A 20,252-nucleotide genomic window follows, 5' to 3' on the forward strand; every position below is an offset into this window, starting at 1 on the left:
CTAATGCACCCACCAGAACGATGTCCTACCTATATAATTTGGGCAAAATACTCTCTAAGGCTCAGGTTCTTCGAGAGTAAAGTGGGGGGGTATAATCTTTTTCTAAAGCTGTATATAATGTATGCAAGGTGCTTACACATCCTGCAACTATTATTACCAATAACTATTAGCTATTATTTATCCTTCAAGTCTACCTCTTATATGTTCTCTTTTTCACAATATTTCGATCACTCAACAACTTCTCACCCTGGACTACTATACTCAATCTACACCATAACTGTCAATGTTTCCAGCTCCTTGACTGTCCATAAAATAACAAACATCTGTAGAACAAACACTGCTTCAGGATCTCCTATTTCACACAGCACAGACCTAAGCACAGGACAGCAATTCAAAACACCTTGAGGGAGGCTTGTAGCAGTGTGCTGGAGCAGGCCTGTATGGTTTGCAAGAGATGAGTGGTACATATCACATAATTTTATAAGTGAATTTGGTAAAGGTTTAAGCCACAGAGATGGGGCAAATCCTAAAAATCAGGGCTTCCCTTCCCACAGCTAGTCAGTTTATCATTGTTGATAGGGAATCCCACTTTGCCAATAGGGAGTAACTTGTCCTTTGTTTTCTATGGCATCCCCTCCCCTGCCTTGGAGATTCTAACGCTGCCCTTCAAAAATCTAAGAACAGATCTGTTCTCCCGGATCCACCTGGATCCATTCAGCGCCAGTTGAGCACTCCTTCATGTTTAGGAACTACACTGCCCTCTTCCCTTCCCAAAGTCCTAACAGAGAAAAAAAAAAACAGATTTTAATCCCATTTTCGGGCTTCGAAGAGGAGACTAGAGCACCAAAATGTCTGGGTGGCAGGATCACTCCAACAAACCAAAGCCATGCTCACACTCCTGTTGCCTACCTTGGAATGCTGGAGCAGCTCAGATGCTAGATCAAGTCCTGAAAGCCAATCAGGAAATTCTCCACAGGGTCCCAATGGGCAGAACACCACAGATGGAATACTCCTTTCCCTTCAGATTAAAAAGACAAACTATGCCCACCACCACTGTTCCTTCCCTTCTCTGCCTCATCAAGAGACATGGATACAGTAGACAAGTTTTTCTTTAACCCCTGCTTCTCCTTCTGTATAACAAAGATTTCCCAAATTTAATTAGCAGCCCCAAAGACAGCCTCACAAGTCACAAACTGAACAAAATATGTAAATCCTTACTTAAAAATCCTTACTATAAAACTACACAGTCTTTATTAATACATATGACCATAGGCTACTCAAATTGTGTTTAAAACTAAAATGTTAAGCAATAATTTGGTTTAGATCCATATGATACTTAGAAGTCTGGTTGCCACTGTATTTGGCAATATTATAAAGCTTAAAATGTGACTGTCACACAAAAAGTGAAAAGGGGGAAAATATGGTACAGTAAACAGTCACAGGGTTTCTCCTGTGACTATATTCTGTGGCAGTCAAAAAAGTTTGAAAGTCAAACTACATCAATATCCCCAAAAGACTTATCCAAAGTTGAACAAATACAACTGGTGTCCAACTCTTCAAAAAGAACCTAGCTTGAGGAGTGAATTTGATAGGGGGAAAAGAAGCAAACTGAGGAAGAACACGTAGCCTTCAAGCAAAATAGGACTGTACTGGTGGGAGTTCTGTGCCCTAGGACTCTGATGTGTTTACACAAAGCCTCCAACTGCCTACCTCAAAATAAACAGAGTATTGGAGCAAGGTCAGAGTCCCTTCCCCAGCAAGCTCAAGACCCCTGACAGAACGGTGCTGCCAGTGGCCCTTCACATCTCCCAAAAGTAAGGGACAGGCACTAGTTAAAGGAGGAGCTCTGCCTCTGGAGTCATGCAGACAGCTTATGATTGAATATTATCTGCTTACCCTTACTATTAATGAAACTGAGCAAGTCACTTTGCTTCTTTTCCCCTGGATTTCCCCCAATTGTAAGGTGGGGATAATAACCATAGTGCCAACTTTACAGGGTTATTTTGAGGATTAAATGAGGCCAACGATGGAAAGTATGCCCTGCCTGACACTAATACAGTAAGTGCCCAATAATGTGTTAACTGATCCTATTCTCAGTACTCATAAATGGATCCTTTTGTGGTATCATCATCAAACTTGTCGGTTCATGGGACAACCAAGAAAAATGTTGCTGGTCCACCTGCCCCAGAGGACCTAACTGGCAGGAATGAAGGCCCTCCTTACTTTTCTCTCCTAATGAAATTCTCAAGCTGCAGTGTGAGACTGCTGTCACACTCAGAAAAAGCAGAAGAGCCATCACCAGACCAAAATTTTGAGTTCCACTGGCCTTTCTTTAGTTTTAAGGTTCAAATTACCTACAAACTTCCAGAAACAGAAAGGCTGGGTATACAGGCTCACAGAAGCTTGAAACTGGGTATAATCAGATTATCTAGCTTAATCTAATTTTCTAAAACACTAAGACCAGAGAAAGGAAATGATTAGCCCTGGGACACACGATAACTAATGAACCACAACCAAACTGCCTAAAAATGTGTTCTTTTCCATCCATTTTAGCAACAGCTCACACCTTGCAATCCAGTCCAATCTGAAATCCACCTGGCCACTCCACATGAGCAGTGAGCCTCATGTGGTCTCTTCCCATGACCTGTACCAACTAGACTTATACACTGATGGAAAATAATTCTGCATCTACCACACGTTCTATTTGTCCGTCAGGGCAGGAATACAGGAACTGCTGGACTCCACGTTTGTAGGACTTATCAAAGAAATAAACTTTAAATAACAAGCACAAATTCTGCATTCACATTCTCAGGAAAATGTGATTTATACCAAAATTTACATAGAACGCCTACTAGGCCGCCAATTCTGCCCACCAGCCTGCCCTGCTGGAATCTACATTCTTTTAATCTACCTTCTTTTAACGAGACTCCTGCCTATTGCCTGCAGAGTGTAGAAGATAACCGTACTGGACCACCTTCCTGAGCAACTCCAGGAAAAGGGCATTGACAAGAGCGAGTGCATTTCCAGTGTGCAATGTGAGGTATGGTATAAAGAAGCCGAGTGAACAGCAGCAGACCAGAGCCTTAGAAAAAGAAACCTACCTACTGTTCATAATGCAAGCACCCCTTACTGGAATAAATCCACTTGGGATACACAGGAGGTCTTAAAATGGGTTATTCTTCAGAATTTGTATGTTAGAGAAGTTGGGAAATAAAAGAGAGGACTTGAACAATAAGGAAACCACATTACAGACACACACTGATCTGCCCACTTGCCACTGTAGATGGGGTGCAGGATGGGGTGGGGTGGGGAGAAGGGAAAAGATTGTAGTTCTGCTGCTGGATTCTGATGCAGGATTAATAAGTTTATAATGTAAGACCTAGTTAGTCAGTGAAAAAGGTAACTGTAGCCCATAAAAATCTTAACTGAGGCAAATAAACTGCCTCAAAAAAACATGCCAACATAAGAGGAAGGGGAAAGGTTAGGAGGGACACAACAAAATTCAAATACTCAAAAGTAAACACACAGCTGAAAGAGGCAGCACAGCTAAGAGACATAATGACAGGGGATAACTTTTCTTATATTCTAAATCTGTACTGTCCAAAAGGATGGCCTCCTAGCCACAAGCGGATATTGAGCACCTGAAATATGCTTAGTTCAAATCACAATGTGCTATAAAATACACATTAAAAATTTGGTAAAAAAACTCAATAATTTTTATAGAGTATATACTGAAATGGTAACATTTCAGGATATACTGAGTTAAATAAAATGTATTATTAACTTGTTTTTGTTTTTTTCTTTTTCGTGGCTACTAGAAAAATTTAAATAGCATAAGTGACTCTTATTTCTATTGGACAGTGTTGCCTAACATGGGGAATCTCCAAAGATCAGACATGGAAAAGCAAATTTTCTGTTGTTCTGTGAACCTAGAATTGTGCTGTTTGATACAGTAGCCACTAGCCACATGTGGCTTATTAAATTTAATAGTAGCTACTACAGGGGCACCTGGGTGGCTCAGTCAGTTAAAAGGTCCAACTCTTGATTTCAGCTCAGGTCATAATCTCATGGTTGGTGGGATGGAGCCCCATGTCTGGCTCTGCACTGTCAGTGGAGCCTACTTGGAATTCACTCTCCCTCTCTCTCAAAATAAATAAACTTTAAAAAAAAAATAGTAGCTACTACAGTGGCTAATAATCAGCATATGAATGCAGATGAGAACATTTCCACTGGACAAAACTCTACTGGACAGTGCTGATCTGGAATAACAAGAACAAAGTAGTGGACATCTCATTCAGAAAAGCTAAAACTACCAAATGAATTTCAGATAGTCAACTATATACAACTGGTTAAATTAATGGAGGAATTCACTTAATTCTGGACCATTTATGAATGTCTTATTAGGCCATTTGTTTATAAGAAGTGGTATACGGCAGCTAGTCAAAAGGTCATTAAAAAGACAAAAGATTCTATCCCTCTGCTAGGTCAGGACACTCCTAGAACCAACCCTTTACCTGCCTGCCTTACTCACCATTCAGCTCAGTCACACCACTCAGGCTACACTGTTATGGAACAATTTTAAGAGCCTCCAGAACAAATACCATTTTAGGTAGTGCCACTGTGTTCCCGCACACAATTAATCATTTCATTTTACTAAATTAATGTTACGTCCCCAAGAACCTTGGTTAGAGATCATGCCTTCCCTCAGCTTACACACAAGGCTTCCATTACACTTGTTCTGTCTGACCATTTAGCAACTGGCCAGGAAACCCTTTATCCATTTCCTGTGGGACATGAGTGTACCCTGTACATGCACAAGTACAATGGAGCACTTACTTGTATAATTTAAGACCTTAGGTCTTTAAGAACAGGCATTTTATTTTGCTTCCTTTTCTACCACAGCATGGAAGTACTGGGCGCATAAGACTGCTCAAAAAATTTAGTCAGCATGGGTTACTGCTAGGGCTAAGCTGATTATCCATGTGAAACGGTCTTAAAAGCTTAGAGGCAAAAGACATTTCCAATTCCAACCTGTCAATTCAATGATCATCAAAGCAAGGTAACTGGAAGCATCTACTTCAGAAAGAGCTGCATTAGTCTTTCCACTTTAGCCAGATTTATAGCAGAGGGACCCTGATGGTCCCATAGGCCCACACCACAGAAAGAGTTCTGTATAAAGGACATGACCATCTCTGTACAGCAACACTCTATGTGGGGGAGTGTAGTGGAGGATGGCATTAACTCACTTCCAAGTGGAACAAAAGGAAAATGAAATCAGCAACAGCACCAGTTAGTATGATTTAAGACCCCTTAATAAAGTAGCTGAATTTCTTTACCCTTAAGCTTTCCCCACTCTGCAAGGACTAACAGGTGACTTATGGTAGCACATGTGGTTGTTACATTTGGTATGTAGCACAAATGCTTAAATGACAAATCTTATTTATGAAGATGGTGAGTGAGGTCACATCTCCCCCCCCAACCCCCCACCATTAAGAGTCTAGACTACAGAGATAGCAGTGAGAAACTCATGGCCCTGGTTACCAGCAGACTTAGTATTGTAAGCAGGTAAAAGGCAGGAAACGGGCAGTATCAGAATGTAGAGAGAATCAAACACTAAGGGCAGCCTGTTTGAATATAGCACAGCTTACTCCTGGGAGTGTTACAATTCTTCGACATCTGACTCTGTCCATATTGAATTATGTTCCACTGCTGGTCATACCTCTATTTTCCCCAAAGAGTCACCTCTTCCTTCTCTCAACATGAAACAGCCTTTGGCTGACTGGGAAAAATGACTTGAAATATTAAGTTACTAAAATCAGAATCCAGATGTCTGGTTCAGCTGGGATGCCAATTCCAATGTCTGTTGTGTCATTTAGCCACTTCTCTACAACTTTTCTTAGTATCTATGATTTAACTATCAACATTTTCACTAGGGAAAGGTTCCTGGGCCTCTTAAAAGAATTCAAAGATAACAGCTAATGAGATTTGCCTCAGCACTATTTCCTGCCACCAGATTTCTGCCCCTGGGGCTAGAATGCTTTCATCAAGTGGCTTTATTTTTTTGCCCCTTCTGTACTCTTCAGTAGTAGAGCAATATGTAGAAAAGCAGTGCCACCTTAGTTGCTCATTGTTAGTTACGTTGATCCAGAAAAGGAGCCATATTCTAAGAAGCTTCTGAGATCATCTGGCATAAAGTAGCTCAAGGCAACAAGAATAAATCCAGGAAGCACAGTAAAGAATTAACATTTACATGAACAGGTACAAACAGAAGGGTTTTTCCAGAAAAGTCACTATAGCATCAAAGAATTGTGCCACCACCAGAGTATACTCTTTCCAGAACATTTTAGATAAGTCAATGCAATCTATCAGATTTTATACTAAAAAGACAAAACTGACACCAAGCAATTTTTTAATTAAAAAGCGTATTCTTAGATTCGGATTCTCATATCCCATAAAAGCTCTACTTTTGGGGGGTAAGGAGAATGGTGGTGATGCACAAACTGCTAAACCACTTCTTGCTGTAAAACACTGGAAAGCAGACAACAATGAGTCAAAATGAGGGTTCTCTCCTGAACAAGAAAACGACATGTATTATTAGCATACGGTCTATCCCTTTAAGATGGTAAGGGCCATTCTGGGTATCTGTAGGCAGCTGATTTCACCCTGTGATTTTTCAAATGCTTAGTCAAACCTTCATAATTTTAGAACAGTTCAGCAACCACCTGGAATTAAGTATGTTTAAGTCTAAACCCCTCTAAAACAACTTCAGTATTGAAACTCAAAACAGACTAAAAACTTTCGTGATAAAGGTAAAAGTTATATTATTCAAGAGCCTTGGTTAAAAGGAATAGCCCACTAGTTTATCTGCAACTCCAATTCAGATTTTTTTAAGGCCTCTGGAGTTTATGGAAACTTTTCATTTGCTAATTTTTTTTAGCAGTTGAACAAAATGTGGAAGGGACAAAACCAGAGCATCAATGTCAGAAAGCAGCAGTATTTTTGATTCCTCTCCCACACCTCAAAACACCTCACATACTAATACAAGAATAAGTAAACAAAAAAGAAAAAGCTTTAGAAGTATGTGCAACTGACAATGCATTCTGAAGATTTCTTTTTCCATTTCTTAATCAGTTTTTTAAAAAGACAATTCACAGCCCCCTTTAAGACTCCCTCTGTAAAAAGAAGATCTGGTTTCTCATACTTTCTGAGTCCACATAACGAAGTGGCTTGCTAGCAAAGCACATAAGATAAAAGTCTGAAAAGGTGGATACCACAGATTTGACCTAGAATCAAGTTTCCTCCCTGCCGTTCCAGGTATCTTCTTTCCACACTTCAGCATTAGCAGACAAGGATAAGCAACAATGGTTACCTCCAAGATCACCAAATCCATCTTTCCAAAGGCACAAAGTATTTGTAGGAGTTAAAAACAAAACAAAACAAATAAACAAAAAACCCTGATGGTATAGCTCAATAGAGTACTCTTGTGTAAAGCATTAAAAGCATCAGCCTCTTTTATTTTGTGACAAGTTTATTGAACAGTATTCAAGACTTCATCTTTATAAACAAAAACCTCTGCTGAATGATGCCAAGGCAGTATTTGCTGGCAATGTTGTGGCCATACTGGCAATGAATCGTTTTATTGTGTTTGGTTTCTAACGCTTGGACTACTGTAGAACTGCCGGTAAAACTACTTAAATGTGGTAATTTTGCAAGAGTGGGAAAGTTTTAAAAGTGATCACTGCCAGGAATTCTTACAGAAGATTTAACTAGCAGCAACTTTACAGTTTCTTTACTCATTTTTAAATGTTCTTGAAATTGATGAGTGGATTTATTTTTAAACACTTGACCCACGCCTGTACACAATGACAGAATCCAATAAAAAGGACTTTGAGTTTGATTAAGGCTTTCATGGATCCTTATTTTATCCAAGGTATATTTGCTTACGTACATACATGGCCCTAGATTTTCATCCAGTGTGTTAAGACTGACCTAATTACACTGAACATTACTCTCTGAAATTGTGAATAAAAAGTTTCCTAATGCAATTTTCACGGTTGATGCTTTGACAACTTGGAGCACAAAGCTAGGAACTACATTTCACTGAACAGTGTTGCGTTAAAAAAAAAAAAAAACCAAAAAAAAAACCCCACTAATAATTATACATCCAAACTACAGTATTAAACACAGAATACACCTCCAAATTTTGCTTGTGAACTAAACGTTTCACCCGAGTTCAGAAAAAGTTTACAAAATTGCTTATTTATAAAATACATTTTGTAGATTTCTCTAATCCTTTAAACTAAAAAAACCAAAACACCCAGCAAGGGGGTGAGGAGGGAATTAATCCTAAAGGAAAAGATTCTCTTCCGTTCATGTCACCAAAAACAGACAAAATTTACACAGAAAATTGAAAATATCATGATAGTGTTTACAAATGCACACAACTTTAAGCAAAGCTTTACAAATCCTTCATACCATACAAAGCAAATGAGAAAGAAATTCATTTTTACCCCAAACCTAGTTATGAGAAAATTTGCAGGAAGAGAGGTATGAATAATTTCACAGAGCATATTTTCAAGAATTTTTTAAAACTCAAACTCCAATGCCCAGAACAAGATGAACAGTATGCTTAGCAGTTAGCACTCTATTAATAAGTCTCAGATACACAAAAATCAAGTTCCAGAGGGCAAAGCATTTAATTACATTTCACAACGAGAAGCACTGTTGTGACTCAACCAAATATGAAACACAGTTCTCTCCAATTTCTACACAAACCACTATTTTCTTAATTTATTTAATTTGATGAACAATGAAATCAAGTTTTCCTTTTCAGCATTTATCTAAGATGTAGAAATAACAAAGTAGTTGCAATAAAGTATATGAAATATTTAATAAGATTGTACGAACATATAACCAAAATAAACTGTGGAAAAAAGATAAAAGGCTTTCATCTTCAAACAACCCATTTTTCTAAAATGAAAATAGTCAGCTCTCCAATGGGGAAAATAAACTGCAGTTGAAATAAGACTCCCAAGCAGCGCTGAAGTTTTCTGCACTTGGTCTTTGGAATGAGAAATGATTACTTAATAGAAAACTTAAATTGAACAGCATATATAAACATCATATTGCTTTTTTAGTTGAGGAGGCAATATCTAGTGATCTGTCAAAGCGAATATGCATTCATGAATTGTCAAAAGACCCACAACACAGCCATGTCTTCTTTGAAAGTCTAAATAATCCTCTCCCTAAACAAAAAATCCTGTACTGTCAATCCTCTAAGATTGTAGTGATGAAAAGTCTCTCCAAATCTTATCACACAAATGAAACTGTTACCACTCTTAACTCTAAATTATACGAGACTCTGTATTTCAGTGTTCCACTGACTTGCAACACCAAAAAGGCACTATTTTTTTTTTTTTTTTAAACAGGAAATACTTCTTTTAAAAGGCTGACCCCTTTGTAAGTACATTGATTTGCAGGAAATGTTGGGAATGTTTCAAACCAAGACAGAGGCCCAAGTAAGACAAAATTTGTTTTTCATGATATCTCACCAATCTCCCATTCCATATGTTTATAATATAATGTGACACATCTTTAGAACATTTTAACTAAGAAGGAAAGTAACCATAAGTAGAGCCTTTTGTATCAGTGAGCAGGATGTTGTAAGGCAAATGTTTTCATGACAAGGACACTTACCAACCAGAACCCATGTGGTCCTCCTGCCTTAGTGTCCTGAATGCCAAAGAAAAGAGTATGAAAAGGGCAAAGAGTCTCAATTCTCTCCCCTCTGGCAGCTGCACTTGTACTCCTTATGAAGAATTTTTATAAACAGGCTCCTGATCAAACAACTAGACCAAAAAGCCCCCAAAGTAACAGGATTAAATGCACATCTATGGCACCGCTTATGGATCTTTTATTCTATAACACTATTGCTAACAAAGCTAACAATTTCAACTTCAGTTAAAAAAAAAACAAAACTAGATATAATAATGCTCTTTCTTATAAATGGACCCTTTTTGTTTAGTTACAGGCCAAAATTTCACACAAATTTGGGACAGAACAAAATTGCCAGAATATCAGTCCATCATGGAGAGGACTTCAAATCCAGCATCTTAAGCAATGATTATTACAAGTGGTTTCGGGTTTTTGATGCCATCCAAACAACATGAACAATTTTTAAACTGACTAAACTAAAACGTGGCGGTCAAACCAAAAAGGCTCTGGTAGGTAGAGGACTCCATATTTTATTTTTGTGGCAAAAGTACTTATTTCACACAGTTTTAAGTGTGACATTAGAAATCAAAGTTCAAGGTTATAGCACAAACCAAGTGTGGAGTTTTATATTAAAACAACAACAACAAGAACAGTTCTGCTCATTTACAAATGAGTCAATTAGGCAAACAAAAAAGCAGCAACTTCAGAAGCAGGACTGTCTATACAGCAAGAACCCTCAAGAAGCAATAAAGGTACATACAGTGAATCTGTATACAGAGATTTTATTCAATTTTAAAAGAAAATGAGGACTTTAGACAAAGCTTTGACCCTATAACAAAGCAAATCTGTCCAGCTTTAAACCAAATTCCAAGAGTAGCCAACTTCTATTTTTCAGCAGCTGGCAAGAGCACCCTTAATGAGCTCTATTGACATTTCTATTTTCTTCATCTCATAAGATATAAAACAAAACCAATCTAGAGACTCCTTGATAAGCTTTATATGGTCATTTGTGTTTTACAAATGGTTTCTCTAATGGTATGCCAAAATCATTTTTGTGTTCTCTCCAGACAGCTTTACTGTAACATACAGCAATATTTATACTGGTAGTGAATCTTCTGTAAACAGTCAACCAATGCTCTATGTTATAGAAACCAATCTATATGCAATTGAAACAATCCACAGGTTCTAACCTGGAAATACTAGGAAAACAATCTGGATGCATTAATCACAGCACTATGAAGATCTACCCTATAAAGAATTGATGTGAACAGCTACCCTAAGACAAGTTTTACTTTCCTTGAGCCTATAGGTCTGTCATTTAAGTCAATGACAGCAGCTGTGGCTTCATCCCGAGATTCAAAGGCCACCATGGCTTCGCCTGTGGGCATACCTTTTTCATTGTATTTTAAACACACTGAGCCTGGGATCACTTGATAGCCATAAAAGAAATCTAAAATCTCATCAATAGACACAGTAAAGGGCATATTCTGCACTTTAATTACTGTTGGTCCTGGTTTTCCAGAACTAGATCCAAAGCCAGGGGGTCCACCAATGTGAATTGGGCCAGGCCCAGGCCCAGGGCCAGGCCCAAAGGCTGGCGGCCCACTCAAATGCCCAGGTGCACTTCCAAGACCAGGAGGGCCACTTCCAAAACCTGGGGGGCCACCTAAACTACCAGGGCCATTTCCAAAATTCTGAGGGCCTCCTGCAAATCCTGGCCCACTTAAATTATTTGGTCCACCTCCAAAACCTGGAACATCCAGTCCTAGACCAGGCAAACCACTATTTCCAACTGAAGGCATACCAGGCCTAGCATCACCAAAGGCCCCTCCTAATCCTGGAGGAGGGAGTGGTGGCCCAAAGGCATTCGACCCGCCAAAATTACCAGGAAAGTTAAATGGAGGCCCATTGTTGGCCTCCTTAGATCCTACAGTCAGGAAGGCATGTTCTTCACCTCCTGCACCAGGCATTCCTCCACCGGGCATTCCCGCACCAGGCATTCCGGCACCGGGCATTCCGGCACCAGGCATTCCAGCACCGGGCATTCCTGTACCAGGCATTCCCGCACCGGGCATTCCTGTACCGGGCATTCCTGTACTGGGCATTCCCGCATTAGGCATTCCCGCATTGGGCATTCCCACACTGGGCACTCCTGGAACTGCAGGATTACCTGGCACAGGTATCTTTAACCCTTTTTTTCCTTGGGCAGGGGGATTTTTCTCAATTTCTCTCATATCTTCTAGAGTAACTACATGAACAAAAGCTTCTCTCCCGTTAAGTTTTTTACGGTGTAAGCGTTCAGACTTACGTGCATCATCTTCATTTTTAAACTGAACCAATGCCTGTCCTAGACCTTGCCCATTGTTATCAACAAGAACATGTACAGCATTTTCATCCACTGGGATTCCTTCTAGGAACTGAAGAACATCCATCTTGGTAATGCTGAATGGAATATTTGTTATGTGAGCACAGACTTTGGCAGAGCTGACATCCCCCTCCGGATTTAACATCATTTCCCTCTGGTCATAGCTGAAGTTCTGCAGTCTTTTACGAATCATATCTATCTTTTCTAGCATACCTTTCTTAGTAATTGGATGAACTTGAATAAAGCGATTGCCCATGTATTGTTTATGACGACACAGAGCAGCCTTATAGTCAGCCTCATTTCTGAATTCTACGAAGCCTTCACCAGTTGCTTTCCCATTGGGTCCATAAGCGATATAAATACTATCTTCCACAATATCCAACTTTTTAAAAAAATCAATGACATGTTTGTTTTCTGCTTCAAATGGTAGCCCTTTCAAGTAAACACAAAAACCAGCCTCATGTGGTGATCTTGACCTCGACCTTTTCTGCCCACTGGGCGATTTTGACCTGGGAAGTGTCTGAGGTGGGGGATGGGTTTGTCCAGAAGGTCCTATACTTTGCTTAAAAGTGATATGGCCTCCAGCAGCTACCCACTGTCTCTCTGTGGCAGGACTAACTTCCACATAGCGTTGAATCATCAGCATTCTGTTTCTTTTCAAAGCTTCAAATGTATCTTGAGGGGAGAGAAATTTAACCAATCCGTTCCCATTATTTCGACCTACATGATCTTTCAACAAATGCACTGCATCAACACGGAGCCCATGGAAAAAATCTCTGACATCATTTTCCATTGCAGAAAAGGGCATACCATGTACACTGACATACAGATCATCGGGGTTGATGGGAAGTGGTTTCACACTGCTTTGAGAGTTCATCTGGATAGGGTTAACAGGATTCAATGGACCCAGAAACACAGGGTTCAGGTTATTGTTCAGATTCATAGGTGCTCCAGAGCCATTCATTCCAGCAGGTAGAGGGGCCACAGGTGGCGGGTTCAAGGGTGGCATGCCTGACATGGGTGGCAGTGGGGTCATGGGTGGCACAGAAGGGACTGGGGGGATTGGGGGCACAGGAGGCACAGGAGGCAATGTAGGTACCGGAGGAGGAACTGGTATTGGGGGAATGGACGGCATTGGTGGCAAAGATGGCATCGCTGGGATTGGAGGAATTGGTGGTGGTGGGACTGTGTTCATTGGAGACGCTGTGCTTGGAATGGTTGAGCTAAACGTTGGGCTCCCAAAAGAAGCCCCCATATTTGGAGGAGCCGTTCCTATGCTGGCTGTGGAAAATGTCTGTATGTTTTTGTTGCTTTCATGAACCGATGTAGCGGCAGTAACTACACTGGGTGAAGGATTATTAAAGTTAGGTACTGTTGTAGGCAAGTTTACCCTGCCACCCATTCCTGAGCTAGGTGGCGGTCCTGATCTACTAGCATTTGCTGGTGGTATATCTAAGTTGGCAGTTTCAAAACGCCTACGACTCAGTTCAATCATATTCTGCATTTCCGTTTTACTACTCAACAAAAGTGTTACTTTTGACCCTTTAATTGTACCACCTGTGCGCATCATACCAAGCCTTGCATCTTCATCAGTGGCAAAAACGATGAAAGCCTCACCCAGTTCACCCCCTACAATATGCACGCCCCCATCAGGGATGGTCAATCCAGAGAAGAAGTGGCGAATGTCCATGGTCCCCGCCACAATTGGGAGACCTTGCAAACGGATGACCACAGCCATGCTGCGCTGAAACCACACACACCTGCAGATGAGAAAAGGCAACGGCCAGGTCAGACTCCTGTTCATCACACCAAGTTTTTAGCTACAAGAATGACCAGCTACCTTATTAGGCCCTCAAACTATCTCAAGCAATGTAGGGTTTGTTTTTTTTTTTAATTTGAATATTCTAAAAACTGAATATTATGTGCCGTTTACAATGTAAAACCTAGACAATTTCAACTTCCAAAAGGCATTAATTCTGTAAACAGTTAGAAGTTCAGTCCTATGACTCAAAAGTTTCAGGAAAAAAAACCACCATAATGAAAGTAAAATCACCAATTATATCACTCAGACCACTAATTATTCAGTAAGATTTAAAAGAAATGTGTAAGTCAGATCAGGACACAAAGTTTAACAGTCTGCAGGAGGAAAGCATGCAAAGGATGTATCAAAGTTAATATTTAAAAGTGACTTAGCATTTTCCTTTATAAACTTGACAACTTTGTAGAATTATCAGTCATTTTATATGACTCAATCTCAAAATGCAAAAGAGAAACAGGAAACTGGAATACTAATGAATTACAAATAATTAACACTAAAGTAGATTCAAGTCTCAAATGAGAACCGATTCCATATTTCATCCTAAAACTCTTCAATCTGCATTACAGCTCTATTATTAAAGAAAACTACATATGGAATTAGTTACTACAAACAAGATTAATACATACGAAGAATCCAAAGAACTACTGAATAAAATAGCCAAAATCTTAGTTATCCATAGTCGTCACTCCAAAAAATAGAACCTGGTTACAGTGCCATTCACCAAAGCTATTTTAATTAAAACTCAGATCCAATGACTCATTCCCAAACCTACCAATACACACACACACACATTCATTTTTCTCACAGAAGGCTGATAATAAAAAAAAAAAAAAAGGTATTTTTTTGTTTTAAAAAGAACTAGGGTATATAAACTTTATTCAGTGATTGTTATAGTCTCCTACCCAATGTAATTCCTGTGGAATTTCTGGGAACTCACTGATCTCCTTAGATGTCTCAGTTTAACTAGTCAAAAAGAAAAGTTTCTCCCAGATTTAAGTAAAATTTCACTATTTCAGTTCTTACGGCTTTCAAGTGTAAATGCAAGGGCAGCCCTTTGTAAACTGATACAAAACAAATTCTTGGGACTAGAAAAAATATTAATTTGAAATTTATGTGGTCAATAACTTAGGGTATTTTCCAATCCATCTTAAATATCAACTTTTAAATATAAACCTATTAGAGGCACCTGGGTGGCTCTGTCGATTGGTTAAGGGTCTGACTTTTACTCAGGTCATGATCTCACAGTTTGTAAATTTGAGCCCCATGATCAGGCTTCACGCTGATAACATGGAGCCTGTTTAGGATTCTCTCTCTCTGGTCCTCCCCGACTCTCTCTCAAAATAAATAAACTTTAAAAAACATATACATATATAACTAGCTCTGGGACCTCAGGAAAATTATAAATGACTTGAGTTTGGTTTTAACACCTTTCAAACAGGAACATTAAAAGACCAAAGTTTCCTGCTGCAAGCTCTAAGAATCCTGTAAACCTCATGAAAATAGTTTTTCATGTCAAATATTATGTGAATATCAATTTGATGAAATAAAATCTGTAATTATATCTCAACCATTATGATTGCTGTACACAAAACAGAAATATACTGTTTGGCTTTGACAGTTTTCTCACACACATACACAAAAATAAAAGCTACTTTCAAATTTAATCCAGAAAGATGGATTGGCAAACAGAAAATGCTCTTATGAGACCATTATAAAACACTAGAAATCTGGGTGAGGAGGGAAGCCTTTCGTCTTTGGTTTGCAAGAGTCAGCAAGAAAAATTAATACTAAAAAAATTAATCACACCAACAAACTCTTTTCGCTTATTTACTACTTAGCAATCTATATGAAAGCTCATCAAGACAACTCCAAGTCATTAAATTCTCTTTCCTTACTATCTCTAGCATATTAGCTATATGCAAAATTAAGACAGTATTCCCGTTCAACTTTAAAAAATGCTTAATCATTTATTCACTATATGGGGGAAACATCATGGATAAGTAGTCTAGGCACCCAAAAAGACTTGAGAGATAGATATGTTAGTTTACACTGGGACAGTAAAATGGGAATTTGATATGGTCCCAAGAACAGAAAAATTAAACACAGGGCTAAAGTGACACACACAGCAACTCTTCAAAAACCATCTGCTACTAAGAGAAGGGATGTAGTGAAAGTCTGCGCAAAGTACATACGAAAACATGACGCTGAAAATCTGCCCAGATTACCAGCTAGAAAAAGGGCTGAGGATTAAACCAAAGTAGAGCATAAGACTTATTCATAAAGCCATCTAAAGTGAAAAACAGTTTTCAGGTTCCAAAAAAATATGAAGTTAAGATCTGCTATTCTGCTACTAAGCGCCTGTTTGACAGGTAAGTCACTTCAACTACCTTGAGCCTACCTTTGTTATTTAACAAGAGGGTTAGATTCCAATCACTAAAGTTCCATCTAAAGTCAAAATATGTATTCTAAAACATATGACCCATTATCTATACCTATACCTCAAAGGAATATTAAAAAACCATACCAATAACAAGCACCTATATTTGTAATTAGTCTAGAATGCTACAATGAGGGAAAAAAACAGCTACTTACTGCCTAATAATCAGGAATTCAGCAGGAGAAATGCATCTAAATAAGACTGACCCCCAAAGAAAGCAACAACTGTTCAAAGCACCCAGTCCACCCCACCCCCATCCCTCAGATAAGACTGTTAAAAAAAAGCAAAAGAAAATCCCCCACAATTCAGCTGCTTCACATATTTTCATGTTACTAAATAAGCTATCTCATTTTAATTTGTATAAAAACAAACCCTCTATTCAAAATCTCTTACCTGATCAAACAAGAGATGTATTTTCTTAACAAGAAGTAGAGGCCAAGTCAATCCTGTGGGCAACCAATTAAAACCAACTTTTAGACTGCAATAGAGAATAAATGGAGGCAAAAATCAATGCAGGAAACACAAAACAACACGCACAGGCCACACTGAACTGTACATTATGAAGGCGAGTCTGAAACCACCAGAGTACTTCATTAGAATGCATATAAAAAAAAAAAGAAGAAGAAAGAAAGAAACACATGTACCAAAATCCCACACATGCTTCTTACTTGGTATTGCTTTCAAATTTGAGTATCTCTCAAAACATAATATATTTACATAAAGAATGTGCCATAAATTAGTCCAAGAATGAATCAATTAAAAACGAAAACAATCATAAAGCTCAGCTTCACAGTTGATAATTACTTTTATTACTTGATGATTAAACCAGTCCAGAAAATTCCATCAACACAAGTCCAACTATGACCTATTTCCTTAGGTCCCACCAAATGTTTGATGAAGAAGCACAAGTTTGCACAATAACAGTTCCAAGACAAATGACAGTCATCAATTCAAGTGTACTTATAGAAATTCTTGGAATTACTTTCAAAATATTTTCCTTTGCACCAAGATAGCATCAAGAACCAAGAAATATAAATGAAGAGAAAGTTCAGGCTCTAAGGACTAATTCCTATTTAAAACCAGTGGGGTTCAAAATCTTAAGGAAAAGTACTTTTTCCTTCTAACACCAAAACTGTTCCAAGAAACTCATAAAAACAAAAAACAAACAAAAAAACTAAACTAAAAATGTCTGGCATATTAAGAATACCTCCCAAAGTAAAAACGAGTCACTCATGTCTTACTGGAATTTCTCCCAAACCATGAAGTTATAAACAATTCACAAGCAACACAGAAAACCAAATGATCAGACAATTACTTTCAAAAGACCATTTTTTAATTTAGAGAAACAGAGAAAAAAAATGTCACTGTTAAGTACTAAGATTACCAATAGAACACTACTTAGAATGATGCACATTTTTAACTATCTTTCAAGATACCACCAGTGCTTAATATTCATCACCAAAAAGTAAAATTTTAAAAACTTTTAGTGTTACTCTAAACTTTTTCTAAAGGACGAGCTAAACATCTTGTAAACAATTACTCAAATTACTTAAGAATGAGATTTTTTTTGTCACAAAAGCTATGCAAATGTCATTAACAATGCTTTCAAAAGCCCAGAGCACTGTACCATTCTTTTATATGTTGTACAAATCAGTTCTAATTATGTTTAAAGAGTTTTAAAACTCTTTATTTAAAAGCCACACCTAAAAGTTTATCTAACAGGTCACAAAGGGAAGCATGAAATAGAAAAAAGCCTGCTTTAGGTAAAGGCTGTGCCCAATGAGAAGAGCAAGAATTTCTGCAATATTATTTTCTAAATGTACTAGTTGGACTCTATGACCAACAGAACCAGAGTAATTTTCTAGTTAAGCATTTGTGATTAACAGATGATCTCCTACTGGAGATTCCAATTCAAAATGTCTGGTATGGGGCCAGGACATGTGCCCTGAAGATAATAAGGGAAACAGGTTCCCCAGCTTCTTCCCTTCCAGACCCAACAAGGTTCCATATGTCCATCTGGAGAGGAACAAGATCAGAGTCAGCCAGTTAAGCCCAAAGGAACACACCAGGCCTACATTCAAAAAATTTCTAAAGGGTTGCCAGAAATTACTATAACAAGGAAATGTCTCATTCCACAAGAAAAAGTTGAAAGGCCCAGGTGAATTTGGCAGATGCCTCGTTCAAATTTTACATTGTTAAATTTAAATTCCAAAATCAGGGGGGCGCCTGGGTGGCTCAGCTGATTAAGCGTCCAACTCCAGCTCAGGTCACGATCTCATGGCTTGTGGGTTCAAGGCTTGTGGGTTTGAGCCCCGTTTGGATCCTCTGTACCCCCCTCTCTCTGCCCCTCCCTTGCTTGAGCTCTCTCTCTCAAAATAAATAAACATTTAAAAATAAATAATAAAATAAAATACAAAATCAATCTAGGCATAAATTTGTGAATCTTTTCTATTTGAGCAAAGGGGAAGGCCCATATCCATATCAATCCATACCAAGGAAAAATATGCAGAAAAGTTCAGGCTAGAAGCTAGAAGCTCACAACTCTTGGTGTTCCACCTCTTCCTTCAAATGGACAAAGTAAATCAAAACTGAGAACTGAGTGCTTTTGTTTTCAACACCTCACTTTGTAAAGAGCACAACAATTTAAGAGGCACCACTGTTTTCCAAGAACCTACTCATCCCTGGGTTCTAAATTATCAGCTAGCAATGGAATGAAGGATCCCAACATGAAAAATCCACTCCAACCAGCTTAAGCTTTCGTGAATTTTAGAAGGGTAAGACTGAAAACAATTCTATGAAACAAAACATCTAAAGCACATATTTTTTTAACCTATTCATAAAGCATAAAGATAGGAAGGAGAAAATGGGCCCAAAGTGCCATTAAATTCACTTGTATCAGAAGATCTAAAACAAGAAGATTGCTCTAGTATATTTTTCTGCTTTATGTTAGGAATTAATCCTAACATAGTGGCTTTACTTCAGCTTTACAAATACCAGAAACATGAATAAATTACAAATACTTGCTATGAACATTTAGCATATTATGACACGACATATTTTCTTATTTACTAGCCATTTCAACCATTTGAGATTTCAGAATAAAATGACAACAATCCTCTTTATCAGGAAGTCAAGGTACAAACCAGAACTTAACCATTTCCACTCTTCATCTGGTGATAAACATCAAAAAGTGAATTTTAACTTTGTTCAGTAATCAGATACAGAAGAGCCAAAGTTCTTTAGATTCAAAAAATACAAAAAGCAGCACCCCTCAAATGTCACCTCAGACATGAGCAACAGAGAACCAATCATAATGGGTACAATGCCATAAGCCGAATAATCACAGTATGGTAGGCATTACAGAAAAAAAACAAAAACAAAAACAAAAAACCAACAGCTTCATCCACTTGATTGTGTTCCCAACCCCAAATGGATCACACTTCAGATTCTGGAATCATTCTTAATGAAACAATTCTTCTCACACTGAGGGACATGAATCCTTTAGATAGCTTGTTACTCAACTTTCCCATTAGCCTGCAGTCAGTTATCAAAAGCAGCAAACCAAAAGACATTTCTAAATAAGAGATATATTCCTCCTGCCAAAACGACTATATTATTTTTCAATCCCCCCCCCCATGCCAATAAATATGTCCATCATCTTACTTGATTTAAACTTAAAAGCAACAATATTACTTCTAACCTAGCCAACCATGTAAACCCTCCCTATCGGTCTTAAGACTTGAAAGGTGGCTTGAAATTTAATAAAATAAACTCTTTGCAAACCAGAAGGTATATGAGCGGTGGTAGTAAAGTGTGTTAAACTATCAATTAGGTGAAGTTATTTTTCTGTTTAGCTGACCTAAAATATTTAACATTCATTTATATCACGAACATTTATTAAGCACTTGTGGCTGGGG

The 20,252-nt window shown here is 38.3% G+C and overlaps 2 protein-coding genes across 6 annotated transcripts in view; both read right to left on the minus strand.

Annotated features, from left to right (window-relative positions):
* CPNE1 (copine 1) overlaps window positions 1–20,252 on the minus strand; it is a 34,846-nt gene that overhangs the window by 12,201 nt on the left and 2,393 nt on the right. Inside the window, exon 2 of one of the 5 annotated variants that reach the window (XM_086702075.1) lies at window positions 16,729–16,781. The exons of 2 other annotated variants lie outside the window; for them this stretch is intronic. The gene's annotated coding sequence lies outside the window, so the exon portion shown is untranslated. Of the gene's footprint in view, window positions 1–13,696; window positions 13,837–16,728; window positions 16,814–20,252 lie in introns of those variants that run through there. 2 more of the 5 variants (XM_025932058.2, XM_086702076.1) reach the window with 2 other exon arrangements.
* RBM12 (RNA binding motif protein 12) lies at window positions 8,673–13,817 on the minus strand. The gene has a single exon (XM_086702072.1). It carries the CDS (start codon window positions 13,815–13,817, stop codon window positions 10,986–10,988), a length of 2,832 nt encoding a protein of 943 aa, XP_086558198.1. The 3' UTR covers window positions 8,673–10,985.

This window comes from Puma concolor, chromosome A3 (assembly GCF_028749965.1).
Source record: "Puma concolor isolate L17-30 chromosome A3, mPumCon1.1.hap2, whole genome shotgun sequence".
NCBI lineage: Eukaryota > Metazoa > Chordata > Mammalia > Carnivora > Felidae > Puma > Puma concolor.

What these genes read in the sequence shown, in the direction of transcription:
- RBM12 (XM_086702072.1), bottom strand. Translation starts at nt 13,817, where the DNA reads ATGGCTGTGGTCATCCGTTTGCAAGGTCTCCCAATTGTGGCGGGGACC.